This window comes from Talpa occidentalis, unplaced genomic scaffold (genome assembly GCF_014898055.3).
Source record: "Talpa occidentalis isolate TD23 unplaced genomic scaffold, MPIMG_talOcc4v2.1 talOcc4.5, whole genome shotgun sequence".
Classification (NCBI taxonomy): domain Eukaryota; kingdom Metazoa; phylum Chordata; class Mammalia; order Eulipotyphla; family Talpidae; genus Talpa; species Talpa occidentalis.
Window position 1 is genome coordinate 64,825,066 of NW_023604861.1, and position 17,749 is coordinate 64,842,814.

General features: G+C 36.5%; 1 protein-coding gene across 6 annotated transcripts in view; it reads left to right on the forward strand.

The window, feature by feature from the left end:
• Positions 1 to 17,749, forward strand: part of CRYL1 (crystallin lambda 1) — a 168,404-nt gene that overhangs the window by 14,744 nt on the left and 135,911 nt on the right. For 5 of the 6 annotated variants that reach the window (XM_037527363.2, XM_054701442.1, XM_054701440.1 and 2 more), the window contains one exon: positions 6,051 to 6,158. In XM_037527363.2, the coding sequence (XP_037383260.1) occupies positions 6,051 to 6,158 (108 nt within the window). Of the gene's footprint in view, positions 1 to 6,050; positions 6,159 to 6,280; positions 6,303 to 17,749 lie in introns of those variants that run through there. The other variant, XM_054701441.1, reaches the window with a different exon arrangement.

The window sequence follows — 17,749 nt, forward strand, 5'->3', positions numbered from 1 at the left end:
ATTCAGAAGCGCGGGAGGGTGAGAGAATTCACCAGAGCCAGAGCAGGGAGCAGAGCAGGCAGAAGGACCGAAGTACACTGCTGAGGGGAGCAGCGGGTGGCAGGAGAGGTCTGCACGCCATGTGGGACCCTCCTCTGGTGGCCGGGGAGCAGCTGGGGATTGAACCAGCGTTGCAGAGGCTGCGGGCAGCTTTGCAACCCAGCACTCAACCACTGCGCCACCGGGGAGGCCCTTCCTCTGTTTTTCTAAGAAAAAAATCTGTCATGACCTTCCCAACAACCCAGTATTTTGGGTGCATACCCAGGAGTGGAATTGATATCATATGCATTCAATTTTTAAAAAAAAAGTTTTAATTTTTTAGATCAATTTTATTTCTTTATTTTATTGAGGTTACATTCATTTACAACATTGTTTATGATTAGGAGATATAGAATGACCTCTCTTCAGGTGTTGTATTAATGCTCCACCCACCATAAGACACCCATAGTCCTTCACCATTGTCCATTGTGCTTCATTCCCACTTTATTCTCCCTCCTCATCCTTCTGCTCTGGTAGCTTCAGTTCTAGACAGATTTTTAGGCTATGTTATTGGCTTGAATTTATCTGACTCTTTGTTCTTTTTCTCTATATTCCACATGTAGGTGACATGATCCAGTATTTGTCTTTGTCCTTCTGTCTTAAATTGCTTAGATTAATTGCCTTCAGTTCTGTCCATGTTGTTGCAAAAGGCAAAAGTTTATCTTTTTTTTATAGCTGAGCAGTACTCCATTGTGTGTACACCACTTTTTCCTAACCCACACACTATCTATGGGCATTTGAGTTGTTTCCATAACTAACTTGGCTATTGTAAATAATGCTGGAATGAGCATAAGAGTGTATATATATATATCCCTTCAAATTAGTGTTTTTGTATTCTTCAAGTAAATACCTAGCAGTGGAATTCTTGGATCATGTGGTACACCCACTTAAGTATTTTGATAAAACTTCATCTTATTTTCATAAGGGCTGGACCAGTCAGTATTCCTACCAAGTGTACAGTGGTTCCTTTTTCACCATATTCTTGTCAATACTCGTTGATTTTTCTGATGTGTGCCATTCTTACAAGTGTGGTGGTAATTAATTGTGGTTTTGATTTGCATTTCCTTCATGATAAGTGATGATGAGTATTTTTTCGTGTACCTATTGCCCATTTGTGTGTCTTATTTGGAGAAATGCCTATTTAGTTCTTCTGCCCATTTACTGACTTGTCTATTTGTTTCCCTTTTGTTGAGTTGTCCAAGTTTTTTTTTTTTTTTTTTTTTTTTGTATGTTGTGGATGTCAGCTTCTTGTCAGATATATGGTGTGCAAATATTTTCCACCATTCTGTAGGGTGTCCCTTTGTTTTAGTGAAAGTTTCATTCACAGAGCTTTTTGGTTTTCTGGAGTCCCACTTGTTTACATTCTCTATTTTTCTTGCTGTTGTAGATGAATGCACAAAGAAGAGGTGTTTAGCCTATGTTTTCTTATATCTATGCTATGGTTTCAGGTCTTACATTCAAGTCTTTTATCCATTTTGAGTAAAACTTTGTATATAGTGTGAGATAGTGGTCTGATTTTGTAATTTTGCTGTGGTTGTCAAGTTTTTCCCACAGCAATTTTTGAAAAGTTTTCCAAATGAGAATGATGTTAGCTGTGGGTTTGTCATGTATGATCTTTATTATGTTGAAGTATGTTTCATCTATCTCAGGTTTTTTTTAAAAAAAAATCATAAATGGATGTTAAAGTTTTCTTAGCATCTATTAATGAGCTTGTTTTTATTTTCCTTTTGTTTATGTGGTGAATTATGTTGGTTGACTTTCAGATGTTGAACAAGCCTTTTTTTTTGTCTCTGGAATAATCCCAGTTTTGGTCATGGTGTATGATCCTTTAATGCATTGTTGAATTCAGTTTGCTAAGATTTTGTTGAGGATTTTTGCATGTATATTCATCAGGGATATTGGTTTGTAGTTTTCTTCTTTTGTGAAGGCTTTGTCTAATTTTGGTATCAGGATAATGTAGTCCTCATAAAATGTATTTGTATTTCTCAATTTTTTGGAAGAGTTTAGAAAGGTAGGTATTTGTTTATCTTTGAAGGTTTAACGAACTCACTAGTAAAACCACATTGTCCTGGACTCTTGCTTTTTGGGAGAGTTTTGATTACTGTTTCAGTTTCCTTGCATGTAATGGTCTGTTAAGGTTTTCCTGTTCTTCCTGAATCATTCTCAGATGGATGTACATTTTCAGGAATTTGTCCATCTATTATAGATTATTTAACTTACTGGCATACAGATTTTATAGTTATTGCTTATTGTCCCCTGAGTTTCTAGGATTCCTGTTGTAACTTCTCTTTCATTTGTAATTCTATCTTTTTTAGTTTTCTCCCCTTTAATTGTTGTGAGCTTAGCTAGAGATGTGTTTTTTTTTTTCAGAGTCACTTGTTTTTTTAAATTAATCTTTTGGACTATCTTTTTGATTTCTATTTTATTTATTCCTGGTCTAATTTTTATTGTTTTCAATTATTATTTCCTTCCTTCTACTGGCTTTTGGTTTTGTCTGATCATCTTTTCTAGTTCCTTACGTTGAGATATAAGATTATTTATTGGAACTCCTTGTTTCTTGATGTGGGTCTGTATTGCTATATACTACCCTCTTAGTATTGTTTTTGCATTGTCCTGTAGATTCTGATAAGTTGCATCTTCATTTTTATTTGTCTTGAGGTACTTTTTGATTTCTCCTTTGATTTACTCATTAAGTAGTATGTTTTCAGTTCCCACATATTAGAGGATTTTCCTGCTTTTTTTCTAGTGGTTTTCTAGTTTGGAACCATTGTAATCAAAGAAGATGCTTTGTATGAATTAATTCTTCATACATTCATTGAAACTTGTTTTGTGAGCCATATGTGATCATTCTTGCAGAATATCCCCTATGCACATGAGAAGAATGTATTCATCTTTTGGTGGGTGAAAGGCTCTATAAATATCTATTAAGCCCATGTGGTAGATACAATTCTTTGTTTAAGGCTAGTGTGTCCTTATTTGTTTTCTGCTTGATTGATCTATCAGTAAAAGTGGGGTGTTGACCTCCTTAGCCACTAATGTGTTGCTACCAACATCTATTTTCAGATTTGGTAATAATTGCCTTGTATGTTTTGATGCTCCTTCATTTGGTAATTCTATTCTGATGAGTGTATATATTGTGATGTATTGTTCCTTTAGTCATCATATGGCATCTATCTCTGACTCTTGTTACCTTTTTTTTTGATTTGGAAATCTATTTTACTTAATATAAATATGGCTGTCCCTACTTTTCTTGGGTTCTGTTTGCTTGTAGGATTGTTTTACCCTTTGTTCTGACCCCATGCTTATCTTTGGAGCTTGGCTGCATTTCCTGGAGACAGCAGAAAGTTGGATTTTGTTTTCTGATCTAATCATCTACTTTTGATTGGTGAGTTCAGTACATTTACATTTAGGGTGGTTATTGATGTCTGAAGGTCTGCTGCAAACATTTAGTTCTTTGTTTTCTTGTTCTGTGAATTATTTTTTCAAGTTTTGTGGATGTTATTCTCTTCATTGTTAATATGAAAGATGCTTCCCACATTTCTTACTATAGTGATTTAGTTTTCACAAAATCCTTCAGCTTCAGTTTGTCTGAGAAGGCCTTTATTTCTCCCTCATACCTGAAGGAGAGTCTTGCAGGGTAGAGTTCTTTTGACTGGTAATTGTTTTAAGAATTTCGGTCATGTCATTCCATTTTTTTGGATGAAAACTTTATAGGTTAGCTACTTCTTATGTGTAGCCAGCTTCAATGTTCTTTCTTTGTCTTGAACTCTGGGAAGTTTCACTGCTTTGTATCTTGGTGTGGGACTCATTACATTTAGGTAACTAGATGTTCTTTTAGCTTCATGGACTTATTTCTTTATTTCTCCAGGTTTTGGACATTTTCCTGTATTATTTCTTTGAATAAGTTCTTTGTTTCCTTCTCTCACACTTTCTCTCCTGAAACACCCATTATACTTAAATTGCCTTTCCTCATAGAGTCAGCAAGTTTTCAGAGTGTTTCTTCAATTCTTTTTCCTTGTTTTCTCATTCCTCTTCCCTTGATTCTATGTATATTATTGTCTTCAATTCTACCTATTTTAGAATTACAGAAAAATTGTGACAATAATATAGAAAAAGTTCCTATACATCTCTTTATCCTATTTCTCCAATTATTAACATCTTACATTATTATTGTACATTTGTTATAATTAATCAAAAATGTGACACATTATTATTTACTAGCATCAACATTTTATTCAGATTTCCTTTTAATTCATTTCAGGATCTCATTTAGGATATCTAACTATATTTATCTGTCATTTCTCTTTTGCTTTATCTTTTCAAAGATCTTGATAGTTTTAAGGGGTTTTATTCAGGTTGTTTGTAAAATGTCACTGTGTCCAATGCTTTTTTCATCATTCACTTGAGGTATGACGGATGTTTGGGAGGAAGACCACAGAGGTGATCATCACATCATATCATCACATCACATCACATCACATCACATCACATCACATCACATCACATGTTTTATCACTGTTGATATTGACTTTAATCACCTAGCTATGGAAGTGCTTGTCAGTTCTCCATGTACACTTACTCTAATTCTTCCAACCCCCCTTTCCATAATGTACGCTTTGTAAAGAAGTTATTCTGCATAGCTTGCCCTTCAGAGGTAGGGAGTTACGCTACTTAAACTCTTGGAGGGCAGAATATCTTCATAAATTATTTGGAATTCTCCAGCAAGGGAGATTTAGGTTCTCTCCCATGTATTTCTTTTTTTTTTTTTTTTAAATAGAGGCATGTTTATTTATTTGTTTGTTTATACATGCACTGGGTATAGTCAGAAGCGCGGGAGGGTGAGAGAATTCACCAGAGCCAGAGCAGGGAGCAGAGCAGGCAGAAGGACCGAAGTACACTGCTGAGGGGAGCAGCGGGCGGCAGGAGAGGTCTGCGCGCCATGTGGGACCCTCCTCTGGTGGCCGGGGAGCAGCCGGGGATCGAACCAGCACTGCAGAGGCCGCAGGCAGCTTCGCAACCCAGCGCTCAACCGCTGCGCCACCGGGGAGGCCCCTCCCATGTATTTCTTTAATCAAACACTTACTTATATTACTATGAACTCTGGATATTTAGTATTTGGGGCCTCTTTCTATTGACTTCTATGTCCCTTTGACATGGCAATGGGTTTTTTTTTTTTTTTAGTACTTTCTTAGTTACTATAATTTGCTCCAAGCTTATCTTGAATATTTCCTGGTTCAGTCCAAGAATATTGCATTTCTTCAGGGAGCCCTGACTCATTTTATTGGAGAATAGTAGCAAAATCAAAAGTTGGGCTCTGTGTAGTCCATGATTCATTCATGCTTTTGTACATCTCCTTGTGAATTCTTCATGTCTTTTTAAAAAAATCTTTTCCTTTTCCAATAAATATGAAACAGTGGGCAGAATGTGATGGTAAGGATTCAAGGGTCAGACTGTTGACTTATCTCATTATGTGATACTAACCCCTCTGGAATTAATGTTATCTCTTATTTTTTAGTGTTGTAAAGATTAACAGAAGTAAGACACATTAAATGTTTAACATTACCTGGCACCTAATATATGCTCAGATACTTGTGGTAGCAATAATTTTATTTATTTGAGCAGGACATGGAAAATATATTTTCTACTCTTCGAATTAAGCTACTTTCCTTCTGCAGTGGTCAAATGGGGATTCACACAGGGACTTCTCACCTCCATTACATCTGTAGTTTTTTTGTTTCTGTATGTGAGTGAGTGTGGTATCTGGGGTTCATATCTGGTGATGTTCCATGCAGAATATTAATGCTGGCCCTGGAGCTGATGATTTACATGCTCCTATATGGAAACAGATAATATTTTAAAGAAATACAAATATCAAAATATATCATTTTAAGATGGGATGATGTATAATTTAAAAATCTTTCATTCAGTTTTTAATTTAACTGGAAAACTTTCTTAATTTTCTTTTTCTTTAGTGGACTCATTGGACGAAGCTGGGCTATGTTGTTTGCCAGTGGAGGCTTCAAGGTGAAACTTTATGATATTGAGCAACAGCAGATAACAAATGCCCTGGAAAACATCAGGTAAGTCAATTGGCACCATCCCGGAGAAATTGAAAGATATCTATTGCTTTCAGTTAGTCTTATTTATCATTTTTTCAGAGCTCTAAATGTCTCTGAATTCTTTCATTTTTTTTTTTTTTTAGCTATTACTGTGCCTTTGAGCAGGTAAAGGATGGACCTATGATGGTTGAGACATGTTAAGACTAAAGAAGAGACTCAAATTGTGAAGAAGGAACCCTTAGCATTGTAAAGATATGATGGAGGAACAAAAGAAAAATGTTAGGCTTCAAGCCTCAGTAATTTTGTAACCTTCTCACTGTGTAACAGAGGGCTGGAGGTTCAGGATCTCTTATTTTCTCTCTGGACAGGACAAACTTTCAGCATGTGATAGCCTGAGTTGCATAGGCAAAACATTTTGGGAAATTAAGTCCTGAGGTTTGTTTTGACCTATGATCTAATGATTGTATGACCCAAATTAACAGTGATGATTAATATTTAAAGACATGAGAGTAAATAAGAGTAAATTACCAAATGCTAAGTGCTAAGCCTGTGAAAGGGTGGGAAAAGAATAGGACCCAAAGGGAAAATGCCAAAAATGAGGGAGGCCGAAAGTAGAAGAACCAAACTAATGCAATATGCTATAAGGTTAAAGTACCTTAATTCATGGCACATCCATCTAAGATAACTATCACTGAACACAGTTTTGACTACCTCAGATACGGTTTTGTTTAGGTAATATCTTTTTGGGGGGATTATCCATGAATGTATAACTTGAATTTGCATTTTTTGTGTGTAACAGAAGTATGCTTTGTGTGTAACAAAAGTATGCTCTGAAACCCAGAGAAGTCCAAGTTACTTTTTACATATGGTAACATATAACCAATGCCAAGATAAATCTAAAAAACAGGAACAAAAACTGAAAACTGAAAGTCACCATGAGCCCCTAAAACTTTATTCTGTAGTTTTATGAAAGGAAGAGGAATTGGCATGACTATGTTCTAGGAATGTGCTATTCACTAGGAATGCATAGATAAACAATTTATATATGCTATGGAACTTATAGTTCAATAATCATATTCATTCTCATAATAAACTATACAAGGCAGGTATCATTGTCATTATTCTATGAGAAAAGATAGGCTCTGAATGATCAGTATCCACTCAAAGATATAAGACAGAATATTCTAGCCTTGGTCTTTCTGACTTCAAAGACATATTAAAGGTGGGTTTCTCTGAGCACCTTCCCAACCTTCTGTACTATTTGTTAATAGAGATTCTGCTAATAATACTTTTTAAATATAATATTTGATATATACAAAAGAATAAATTGTTTATGCTAGTTTGTGAAAATGTTATAATAAAATGAACATTGATGAACTTATTGCCCAACTATTCATAACCTGTACTTTTTGGATCTGAACCCTTGGCCTTCCTACCAAAAGTAACAATTATTCTTCATTTGCCATTACCTTACCTAAAAAGTAGTTTTATTATATATATATATATATATATATATATATGTGTGTGTGTGTGTGTGTATTATATATATATGTGTGTGTGTGTGTGTGTGTGTGTATGTATGTATGTATGTATACCTCAATAGTTGTGGTCTAGTTGAGCTTGCTTTGTGCTTTATAAAAATATTTTTAAGATTCTTTCATGTTAGTTCTTCTAGCTGTAGTACAATTGTTTTCATTGCTGTGTAATATTCTATTGTATGAGCTTGCCATAACTTGTCTGTTATCCTTTTGATGACCATTGTAGCTGCTTACAGTTTAGAACTATTATAAATGATGTTGCATTGCTTGCATATGCTTCTTTGTGCATGAGCACAAAAGTTTCTTAGGGTACATACCTTGGAATGAGATTAATGGATCTATTCTCCCTTCTCAGATTCTGATTGCATGTGTATTGGAACAATTCATTCTAGCTTTCATATATTTAACCCCTTTTCATGTTTTCTCTCTGTCTGTCCCTTTGGAATACATCTGCATACATTTTGTAAAATTGAGTTTACAACACTGTATAGATTCCAGAAGTACATTTTCTCACCTTAGTAACTGCATATATTTTACCACGCTTACCACCAGATGTCACCATCCACTACCTACCAAATGTCTCCTACCCATTCCCTTCCTTTCTACCCTTCCTCCCTAGTATCCACCATTTTGTTATCTGATTCTAAGGGTTTGTTTTGTTGCTTGCACATTTGCTTTCTTTTCCACAAATGATTGAAATTTTGATGGTACTTGTTTTCCTCCTCCTGACTTACTTGACTTGACATAATCCCCTCAAGATCCATCCATGTTGTCACAAATGGCAAGGTATCATCTTTTTAATTGCTTAGTAATACTTCGTTGTGTACATATATCACATATTCTTTTTTTTTAAAGATTTATTTATTTATTTATACAAGCACTGGGTACAGTCAGAAGCGCAGGAGGGTGAGAGAATTCACCAGAGCGAGAGCCGGGAACAGAACAGGCAGACTTGACCAAATACGCTGCTGAGGGGAGCAGCGGGCGGGCAGGAGAGGTCTGCGTGCCATGTGGGACACTTGCTGGCGGCTGGGTATTGAACTGGCACTGTAGAAACAGTGGGCAGCTTCACAGCCCAGCACTCAACCGCTGCGCCACCAGGGGAGGCCCTATATCACATATTCTTTACCATCATCCATCATTGGGCACTTGGGTTGTTTCCATTTCTTGGCTATTGTGAATAGTGCTACAGTGAGCATAGGGATGCATACATAATATCCCTTCAAGTTTGTGTTATCATATTCTTCAGGTAAATACACAGAAGTGGGATTACTGGATCTATGTGATCTATTTTGACTGTTTTCCATAGTGGCTGCACCAATTTACATATCACCTAACAATGCACATGGGTTCCTTTTTCTCTACATTCTTGCCAATGTTATTTCTTAACTTTTTTGATAATAGCACCATGTTTTTTTTAAGATTTATTTATTTATATAAGCACTGGGTACAGTCAGAAGTGCAGGAGGGTGAGAGAATTCACCAGTGCCAGAGCGGGGAACATAATAGGCAAACTGACGAAATACACTGCTGAGGGGAGCAGTGGGTGCGGCAGGAGAGGTCTGTCGTGCCATATGGGACCCTCGCCAGTGGCGGGGGATCAAACCAGCACTGTGGAGGCTGCAGGCAGCTTCGCAGCCCAGCCTCAACTGTTACGCCACCAGGAGAGGCCCGATAATAACACCATTTTAACTGGTATTAATTGAAATCTCATTGTGGTTCTGATTTGCATTATCTTTATGATAAATAACAATAAACACCTTTTCACATGCCTTTTGGTTAGCTGTACATCTTCTTTAGTGAAATGCTTTTTAAATCCTCTTCCCACTTTTTAATTGGGTTGTATTTTTGGTGTTGTTGAGCTGTATGAGTTGTTTATAGATTTTGGATATTAACTCCTTGTTTGATGTATGGTCTGCAAATATTTTTCCTATTCAATAAGCTACCATTTTATTTATTTATTTATTTTTATTTTTTAGAAAGTCCATTACTTCTTTTTTTATTTTTTATATTTTTAAACAGATTTATTTATTTGTGCATAGAAGAACTGGGATATAGGCCAGAGATGTGGGAGATGAGAGGATTCACCAGAGACAGAGTGGGGAGCAGAACAGGCAGACTGACTGAAATACACTGCTGAGAGGAGCAGCGGGTGAGACAGGAGAGGTCTGCTTTGCCATGTGGATTGCTCCCTGGCAGTCCGGGGATCGAACTTGTGCTGCAGAGGCTGTGGATTGCTTCATAGTGTGTGCTTAACCTCGTGCACCACCAGGGAGGCCCCCATATTTTTTACATTTTAAAAGCAGGTTTATTAGGAAAAAGAGAAGGAGAAAAGAGGGGGGCCCATGCACAAACACAGGTAAGAAGAAAGCTGCTGCTACTGCTGCTTCTATTTTTAAAAATTGTTTATTTATTTATATATATTTACATCATTATTCATTTTTGTACAATGTTTGCTTTCTTTTCTAAGGTGTAGTCCCTGTAGAATTTCTACCACCAATTCACCCATACTCCATCACCATAGTTACTTGTCCTCTTCCTGCCCTCGTTTTGATCCTTTATAGTTGTCTATTTTTGTTTTGTTTTGTTGTGGTTTTAATTGTTATTTTTTCCCCCTGATCCCTTATTTGGTTCCCCTGTGTTCCTCCTATAAGTGAAACCATCCGATATTTTTCTTTTTCCTCCTGACTTATTTCACTGAGCATAATCCCTTCTAGCTCCATCCACGTTGCTGCAAATGGCATTAGTTTGCCTTTTTTGATTGCTGAATAGTATTCCTTTGTGTATATATACCACATCTTCTTGATCCAGTTATCTATTTTGGACATTTGGGTTGTTTCCATATCTTATCTATTATAAATAGTGCTGCATTAAACATAGGGGTGAGGTAACCTTTTGAATTAATATTTTTGTGTTCTTTGGGGAGATTCCTAGGAGTGAAATTGCTGAGCCATATGGTAGCTCCATATTTAGTAGTTTGAGGAACCTCAACACAGGTTTTCATTCCCAACAGCAGTGTGGGAAAGTTCTTTTTCTCTATATTCTCACCAATATATGTCGTCTCCTGATTTTTTAATATGTGCCATTCTCACTGGTGTAAGGTGGTACCTCCTTGTGGTTTTGATTTGCATTTCCCTGATTATAAGTGACATTGAAATATTTTCATATACCTATCGGCCATTTGCATTTCCTCTTTAGAGAAGATGTTGAAGATGTACGTCATGTATTGTTTTACCTATATTTTTGTCTACATGTCTTATGGTTTCAGGTCTTAAGTCCAATTATTTTATCCATTTTGAGTTAATTTTTATGTATGGTGTGAGGTAGTAGTCTAGTTTCATTCTTTTGCATGTAGTGGTCCAGTTTTCCCAGCACCATTTACCATTTACATGAACTGTCCTTGTTCCATTGCATATTCTTTGCTCCTTTGTCAAAGATTAGTTGTCCATATAAGCACGGCTTTATTTTGGGTTTTCTGTTCGATTCCATTGGTCTGTTTTTATGTGTGCAGTTTTAATGATTATGGCTTTGTAGTATAGTTTGAAGTCCAGAATTGTGATACCTTCATTCCCCTTCTTTTTAGTCAAGAGAGCTCTGGCTATTAGAGGTTATTTGTGCCTCCATATGAATTTCATCAATATTTGCTCTATTTCTTTGAAGAATGACATTGAGATTTTTATCAGGATTACATCAAAATTGTAAATTGCTCTTGGTAGTACAGCCATTTTAATAATATTAATTCTTCCAATCCATGAGCAGGCGATGTTTTTGCATTTCTTTGTGTCTTCTATTTCTTTTAACAATGTTTTATAATTTTCTTTGTGTAGATCCTTCACCTCCTTGGTTAAGCTTATTCCCAGATATTTGATATTTTTGTTTCAATTGTAAATGGAATGGTTTTCTTAATTTCTTCTTCAGATTGATTGTTTGCATATGGGAAGGCTACTGATTTTTGTGTGTTGATTTTGTGTTCTGCTACTTTACTGAACTGGTTGATTATTTTAATTAGTTTTTTCTGTGGAGTTTTTAGGTTTCTCTCTGTAATTACCGTACTGTCTGCAAAAAGTGATAGTTTTATTACTTTCCCTGTTTGAATTCCTTGTATGTCTTTCTCTTGTCTTTTTGCTCCGGCTAGGACTTACAGTATTATATTAAAAAGCAATGCTGAGAGTAGATATCCTTGTCTTATTCCTGATCTTAAAGGAAAGAAAAGCCTTCAGCATTTCACCATCGAGGATAATATTGGCTGTGGGTTTGTCATATATGGCTTTTATCATGTTAAGGTATGTTCCTTCTATCCCAAGAATTTCAAGAGCCTTCTTCATAAATGGATGTTGAATTTTGTTAAATGCTTTCTCAGCATCTATTAATATGATCATAGTTTTTCTTTTTCATTTTGTTGATGTGTTGGATTACATTAATTGATTTGTGGATGTTGAACCATCCTTGTGCCCCTGGAATAAATCCCAGTTGGTATGGTATATTATCCTTTTGATGCATTATTAGATTCTGATGGCAAGGATTTTATTGAGGATTTTTACACCAGTGTTCATTAGGGAGATTGGCCTATAATTTTCTTTTTTTGGGTTTTGTCATTAGTGTAATGTTGGTTTCATAAAACATATTTGGTGGTATTCCTTCTTTCTCATTTTTTGAAACAGTTTGTGTAGGATAGGCACTGTTCATTTCTGAATGTTTAGCAGAATTCATTTGCAAAGCCATCTGGTCTTGGGCTTTTGTTTTTGGGAAGTATTTTGATTACTGTTTCAATTTCCCTGCTTGTGGTTTTCTGTTTAGGTGTTCTATTCTTCTTTATTTAGCTTTGGATGATTATATTATTCTAGGAATTTTTCCATCTCTTCTAGATTTTTGAACTTGTGTGCATATAAATGTCGATAGTAATCTGATTATTCTTTTGATTTCTACTGAGTCTGTTGTAATATCTCCTTTTTCTTTTATGATCCTATTCATTTGCATTTTCTCCTGTTTTTTCTTTGTGAACCTGGCTAGAGGTTTGTCTGTTTTTTTGAAGAAACATTTTTGGTTTTATTGATCCTTTTGATTGTTTTTTGAATTTCTATTTCATTTATTTATGCTTTGATTTTTATTATTTCCTTTCTTCTTCTAGCTTTTGGGTTGTTTTTTTTTTGTTGTTGTTGTTCCTTTTCTAGTTTTTTGAGATGGGAGATGAGGTTGTTTCTTTGAGTTCTTTCTTGTTTGTTGATGTGAGACTGTATTGCTATATACTTTCCTCTTATTTCCTACTTTTGCTGTGTCCCATACATTTGGGAAAGTTGTGCACTCATTGTTATTCGTCTCAAAGTAATTTTTAATTTCTTGTTTGATCTCCTCTTTAATCCAGTGGACTTCCAGTAGTGTAGATTTCAATCTCCATGAAGTGGGAGCATTCCATTGCTTTCTTTTCATGTTTTTTTTCTAGTTTGATGCCTTCAGGATCAGAGAATAGTTGGTATAATTTTGATCTTTATGTATCTGTTGATGTTTGTCTTGTGGCCCAATATGTGATAAATCCTGGAGAATGATCCATGCACACTTGAGAAAAATGTTTACTCAGATTTTTTTGGTTGTTGTGTCCTATAGATGCCTGTTAAATCCATGAGGTCTAGGTCTTTATTTAGGGCCCTAGTGTTCCTGTTTATTTTTTGTCTCATTGATCTGTCCATTGGTGAGAGTGGGGTGTTGAAGTCTCCTACTCTATATGTATTTTCTCTGATGTCTGTTTTCAGAGCTGATAATAATTGTATGATCTATTTTGGCACTCCTTCATTGGTGAATATATGTTGGAGTGTTATATCTTCCTGATGTGATGTCCCCTTAGTTATAATGAGATTCCATCTATGTTTCTTCATACCTTATTTATTTTGTGGTCTATTTCATCTGATATAAGTATAGCTGTTCCTGCCTTCTTTTTTGGTCCATTTGCTTCTAAGATTGTTTTCCAACCTTTTACTTTGTGTTTATTTTTTGTAGTTAAGTGTGTTTCATGGAGACAGTAGAGGGCTGGATTTTGGTTTTTGATCCAGGCTGCTACTCTGTGTCTCTTTTATTGATGAGTTTATCCATTACATTTAGGCGTAATATTGATACATTGGTGTCTGTATTTGCCATTTTGTCTTTTTGTGATTTTTATTCCTAATCTTTCTGTTCTTCTTATTCATTCCTCTTGTTGGTTTTGGTTTTAGGACTTCTTGTAGTACTTTTTGGATTGGGGGTTTAGTAGTAATGCATTTCTGAAGATTCCGTTTGTCTGAGTAGACCCTTACTTTTCCTTCATAAAGGAAGGAGAGCTTTGTGGGGCAAAGTATTCTTGGTCGGCATTTGTTGCCCTGGAATTTGTTGAATATGTCACTCCATTCCATTCTCCTTTTGTCCGTAGTTTTTCTTCAGAGAAATCTGATGTTGGCCTGATTGATTTTCCTCTATAGGTTATCTGTTTCTTCCCCTTCATTATTTTTCCCTTGTCTTGGATTCTTGGGAGCTTTAGTATTATGTGTCTTGCTGCAGTTTTCCTTTCATTATGGTAATTTGGTGTTCTTCTAGCTTCCTGGGTGTCTGTTTTCATCTCCTTTTCATGTTTTGGAAGTTCTCTTAGACTATCTCCTTGAATATTTTCTCTGTTCCTATGTCTCGCTCCTCACCTTCTGGGATCCCTATAACTCTTACATTTCCTTTCCTCATGGTGTCAGATAGTTCTTGAAGTGTTTCATCATTCTTTTTCCTTTGTACTTCTCTTTCCTTTACATTTTTGGTTCTTTTTATATCTGTATCTTCGAGAGTTCTGATTGATTTTTCCAACTCATGAATTTTGTTTTTGTTTCTTTCCCCAGAGTTCTTTAGCTCCTCCATTAATTTTTTAATATCCTGCATTTCCTTCATTTTCTTCTTTAAAGGCTGAATTTCATTCATCAGTTCATTGATTATATTTCTGATACCATTCTTTTCCTTTTTTTCCTTTATGACTTTTTATCATGGAGATTCTAAATTCTCTGTCTGGCAGGCAGAGAAGTTCTTCCTTGTCATTGTTGTTGAGTTCTGGGGGCTGATTTTTTTTGCTTTTTTAAAAAAGATTTATTTATTTATGCATACAAAAAATTGAGATACAGGCCAGAGGTGTGGGGGGGTGAGAGGATTCCCCAGAGACAGAACAAGCAGACTGACTGAAATACATTGCTGAGGGGAGCAGCGGGTAAGACAGGCTAGGTCTGCTGCTCCATGTGGGTAGCTCCCTGACCAACTGGGGATCAAACTTGTGCTGCAGAGGTTGCAGATTGGTTCATAGTGCTGTGCTTAACCCCTTGCACTACCTGGGAGGCCCCTGATTTTCTTTTTGTGGTGTATCCTTCATCTGCGGGCTTGCTTATTTGTGTTTTCCTTCTCCCTGTTGTTTGCTTTCTAATTTGTTCTGTGCATTGGGCCACTGTGCCACTGGTACTACTGGCGGGCATCTCTTTGAGGTGCTCTTTCTGGGATGTCAGAAATTGTTGGCCAGACCTAGTCCAGCATTGTTATGCCAGACTCCACAAGGATGGTGATGCTGTGGATGGGTTGGTGGGAGTTGTCCCTAAGATCATAGAGTCTCTGTATGCTGCTGTTCTCTCCCCCTACATACCTGTCTGTTTGCAGTGCCCTCCCTCTGTCTCTCCTCAGTTCTAGAATGGAATCGGGTCTCAGGCTTCTAACAGCCCAGCGGGCAGGCCTGCACTTTCCTGGGACCCACAGTTCACCTTAATGGTAGAGCCCTCCCTCTCTTCTGCTCAGTTACAATCTGAAATTTGAAAATTTGTGCTGTAATGGTAAAAGGCTGCTGTTCTTCCATTGACCAGTTATGCTTAGCAGGGACCCCTCTAAAGAGCAGAAGGCTGGCAAAAAAACCCCAAAAAACAAAAACCACCAAAAGCAAAAACGGCTTTTTAATTCCAGTTTTTTTTTTCTCAAAAAAATAGATTTGTGGGCCTCCCCTGGTGGTGCAGGTGGCTGAGTGCTACGCTGTGAGGCTGTCTGCAGCCTCTGCAGCACCGGTTAGATCCCAGCTGGCTGGCGAGGGTCCCACATGTTGCGGCAGACCTCTCCTGTCGTGCCCGCTGCTCCCCTCAGCGGTGTGTTTCGTCAGTCTGCCTGTTCTGTTCCCTGCTCTGTCTCTGGTGAATCCTCTTACCCTCAAATGCATCTGGCCTGTACCCCGGTTCTTGTATAAAATAAATACATCTTTAAAAAATAGATTTGTTTGTTAGGGAAGCTTATGATTCACGTATAAATTGAGGGGAGGTATGGGGATTTCCCATGTATCACGTGTCCTCACCCTTGTATGCCAAACATCCTCCATTTTCAATATGCACATCTAGAGTGGCTCATTTATTATCAACAATACTTCATAGCCACTCAAACTCCATAGTTTACATTACAGTGCTTTCTGTATTATACAGTCTGTGGGCTTGGACAAATGTATAACGTATTTATCATAATGGTCCCATACAGATACAGTACCCTAAAAATCCCCTGTGTATCACCTATTCACTTATCCCTCCTCCCAGCTCCTGGAAACCACTGATCTTTTTACTGTCTCTATAATTTTTCCATTTCCAGAAAGTCATATAGTTTGAGTCATAAAGTGTGTAGTCTTTTCAAATTGGCTTCTTCAGTTAGTAGTATATATTTTAGATTCCTTCATGCCTTTTTTTTTGGTGCTTTGATAGGGCATTTTTTTAAAAATCACTGAATAATACTTCCTTACCTGGCTATTCCACAGTTTATCTAGCAGCTCACCTACAGAAGGATACCTTGGTTATTTCCAAGTTTTGACAATTAAATTATGCGTAAAGCTGCTATAAATATCTGTCTGTAGATTTTTTTGTGCGGACATAAATTTTCAGGTTCTTTGGATAAATGCCAACAAGTACAGTTACTGGATCATATGGTAATGATATGTTTAGATTTATAAGAAACCAGCAAACTGTGTTCCAAAATGGTTGTACCATTTTGCTTTCCCATCAGCAATGACTGAAAGTTTCTTTAGCTCCATATCTTTGGCAATATTTGGATTTGGTAGTGTCCAGGATTTTGGCCAGCCCTAATCATTGTTGGCTTTTAAATTTTTCATTTAATAGAATCTTTTTATATGTTCATTTGCCACCTGTATATCTTCTTTTAGTTTTTTTTTTCTTTTTTTTCTCTTTTTGGTTAAATGGGGAGACTTGAAATTCTTCCTATCCACCATACTTTCTGTGAATTTCTGATACATAGAAATTATTCTTGTACAGAATCCTGTGACTATGTAAACAGGCTTTTCAGAGATTCTGGTACACCATATAGTTGGAAGTGTAAGGCTTCAAAGATCCTTAAATAAGTTTGTAAATAGACCTCTTTAGAGAGCATTGGCTATTCATAAAAAAAGGTGCTGAAAGGTTCAAAGATTTCCTCAGATTGTGTCAGAGTATTTTCAAAAGGCATCAAAGTGTGGAGCATGGTAGCAAAGAACTTACCACTTGATTTAATGGAGGGTGATGTAGGCACAACAGGAACTAGTTTATTGAAAATAAAAAAAATTAAGGGGAATAATGAAAAGACATAGAACTTTACGGAATTCATGTTATTCCTAAATAAGTAAAATTACATCTACTTTATTAAATTCATTTTTCATTTTCACATAAAATGATTTGTCTAGTAAAATCATAGGAAGCCCATCTGGGCAATGGTAGTAGATAATAATGCTGGGCCTCATAGCCTTAAGTGCCAACATTGACTTTTCAAAAGGCATGAACCTTTAGTATTTGTGGAAAGTTCATTTGTAGCTCATTCATTGACCCAGTATTGGAGGAAAGTACAACCTGGGGAAGAGGAGATTCCTAGGCGTCTGATTAAGTCAGGCTTTGATCCAGCCCAGCTTGTGCCTAGACTGTGGGTTGGCAAATACTTTCAGTAAAGTCCAGAAAGGACATAGTTTAGGCTTTTCAGGTCATATGCTCTCTGTTGAAACTGCTCATCGCAAAGTGAAAGACAATATATTAAAAAAAAACTGGGCATGCCTGTGGACCAGTAAAACTTAATGGATTAATG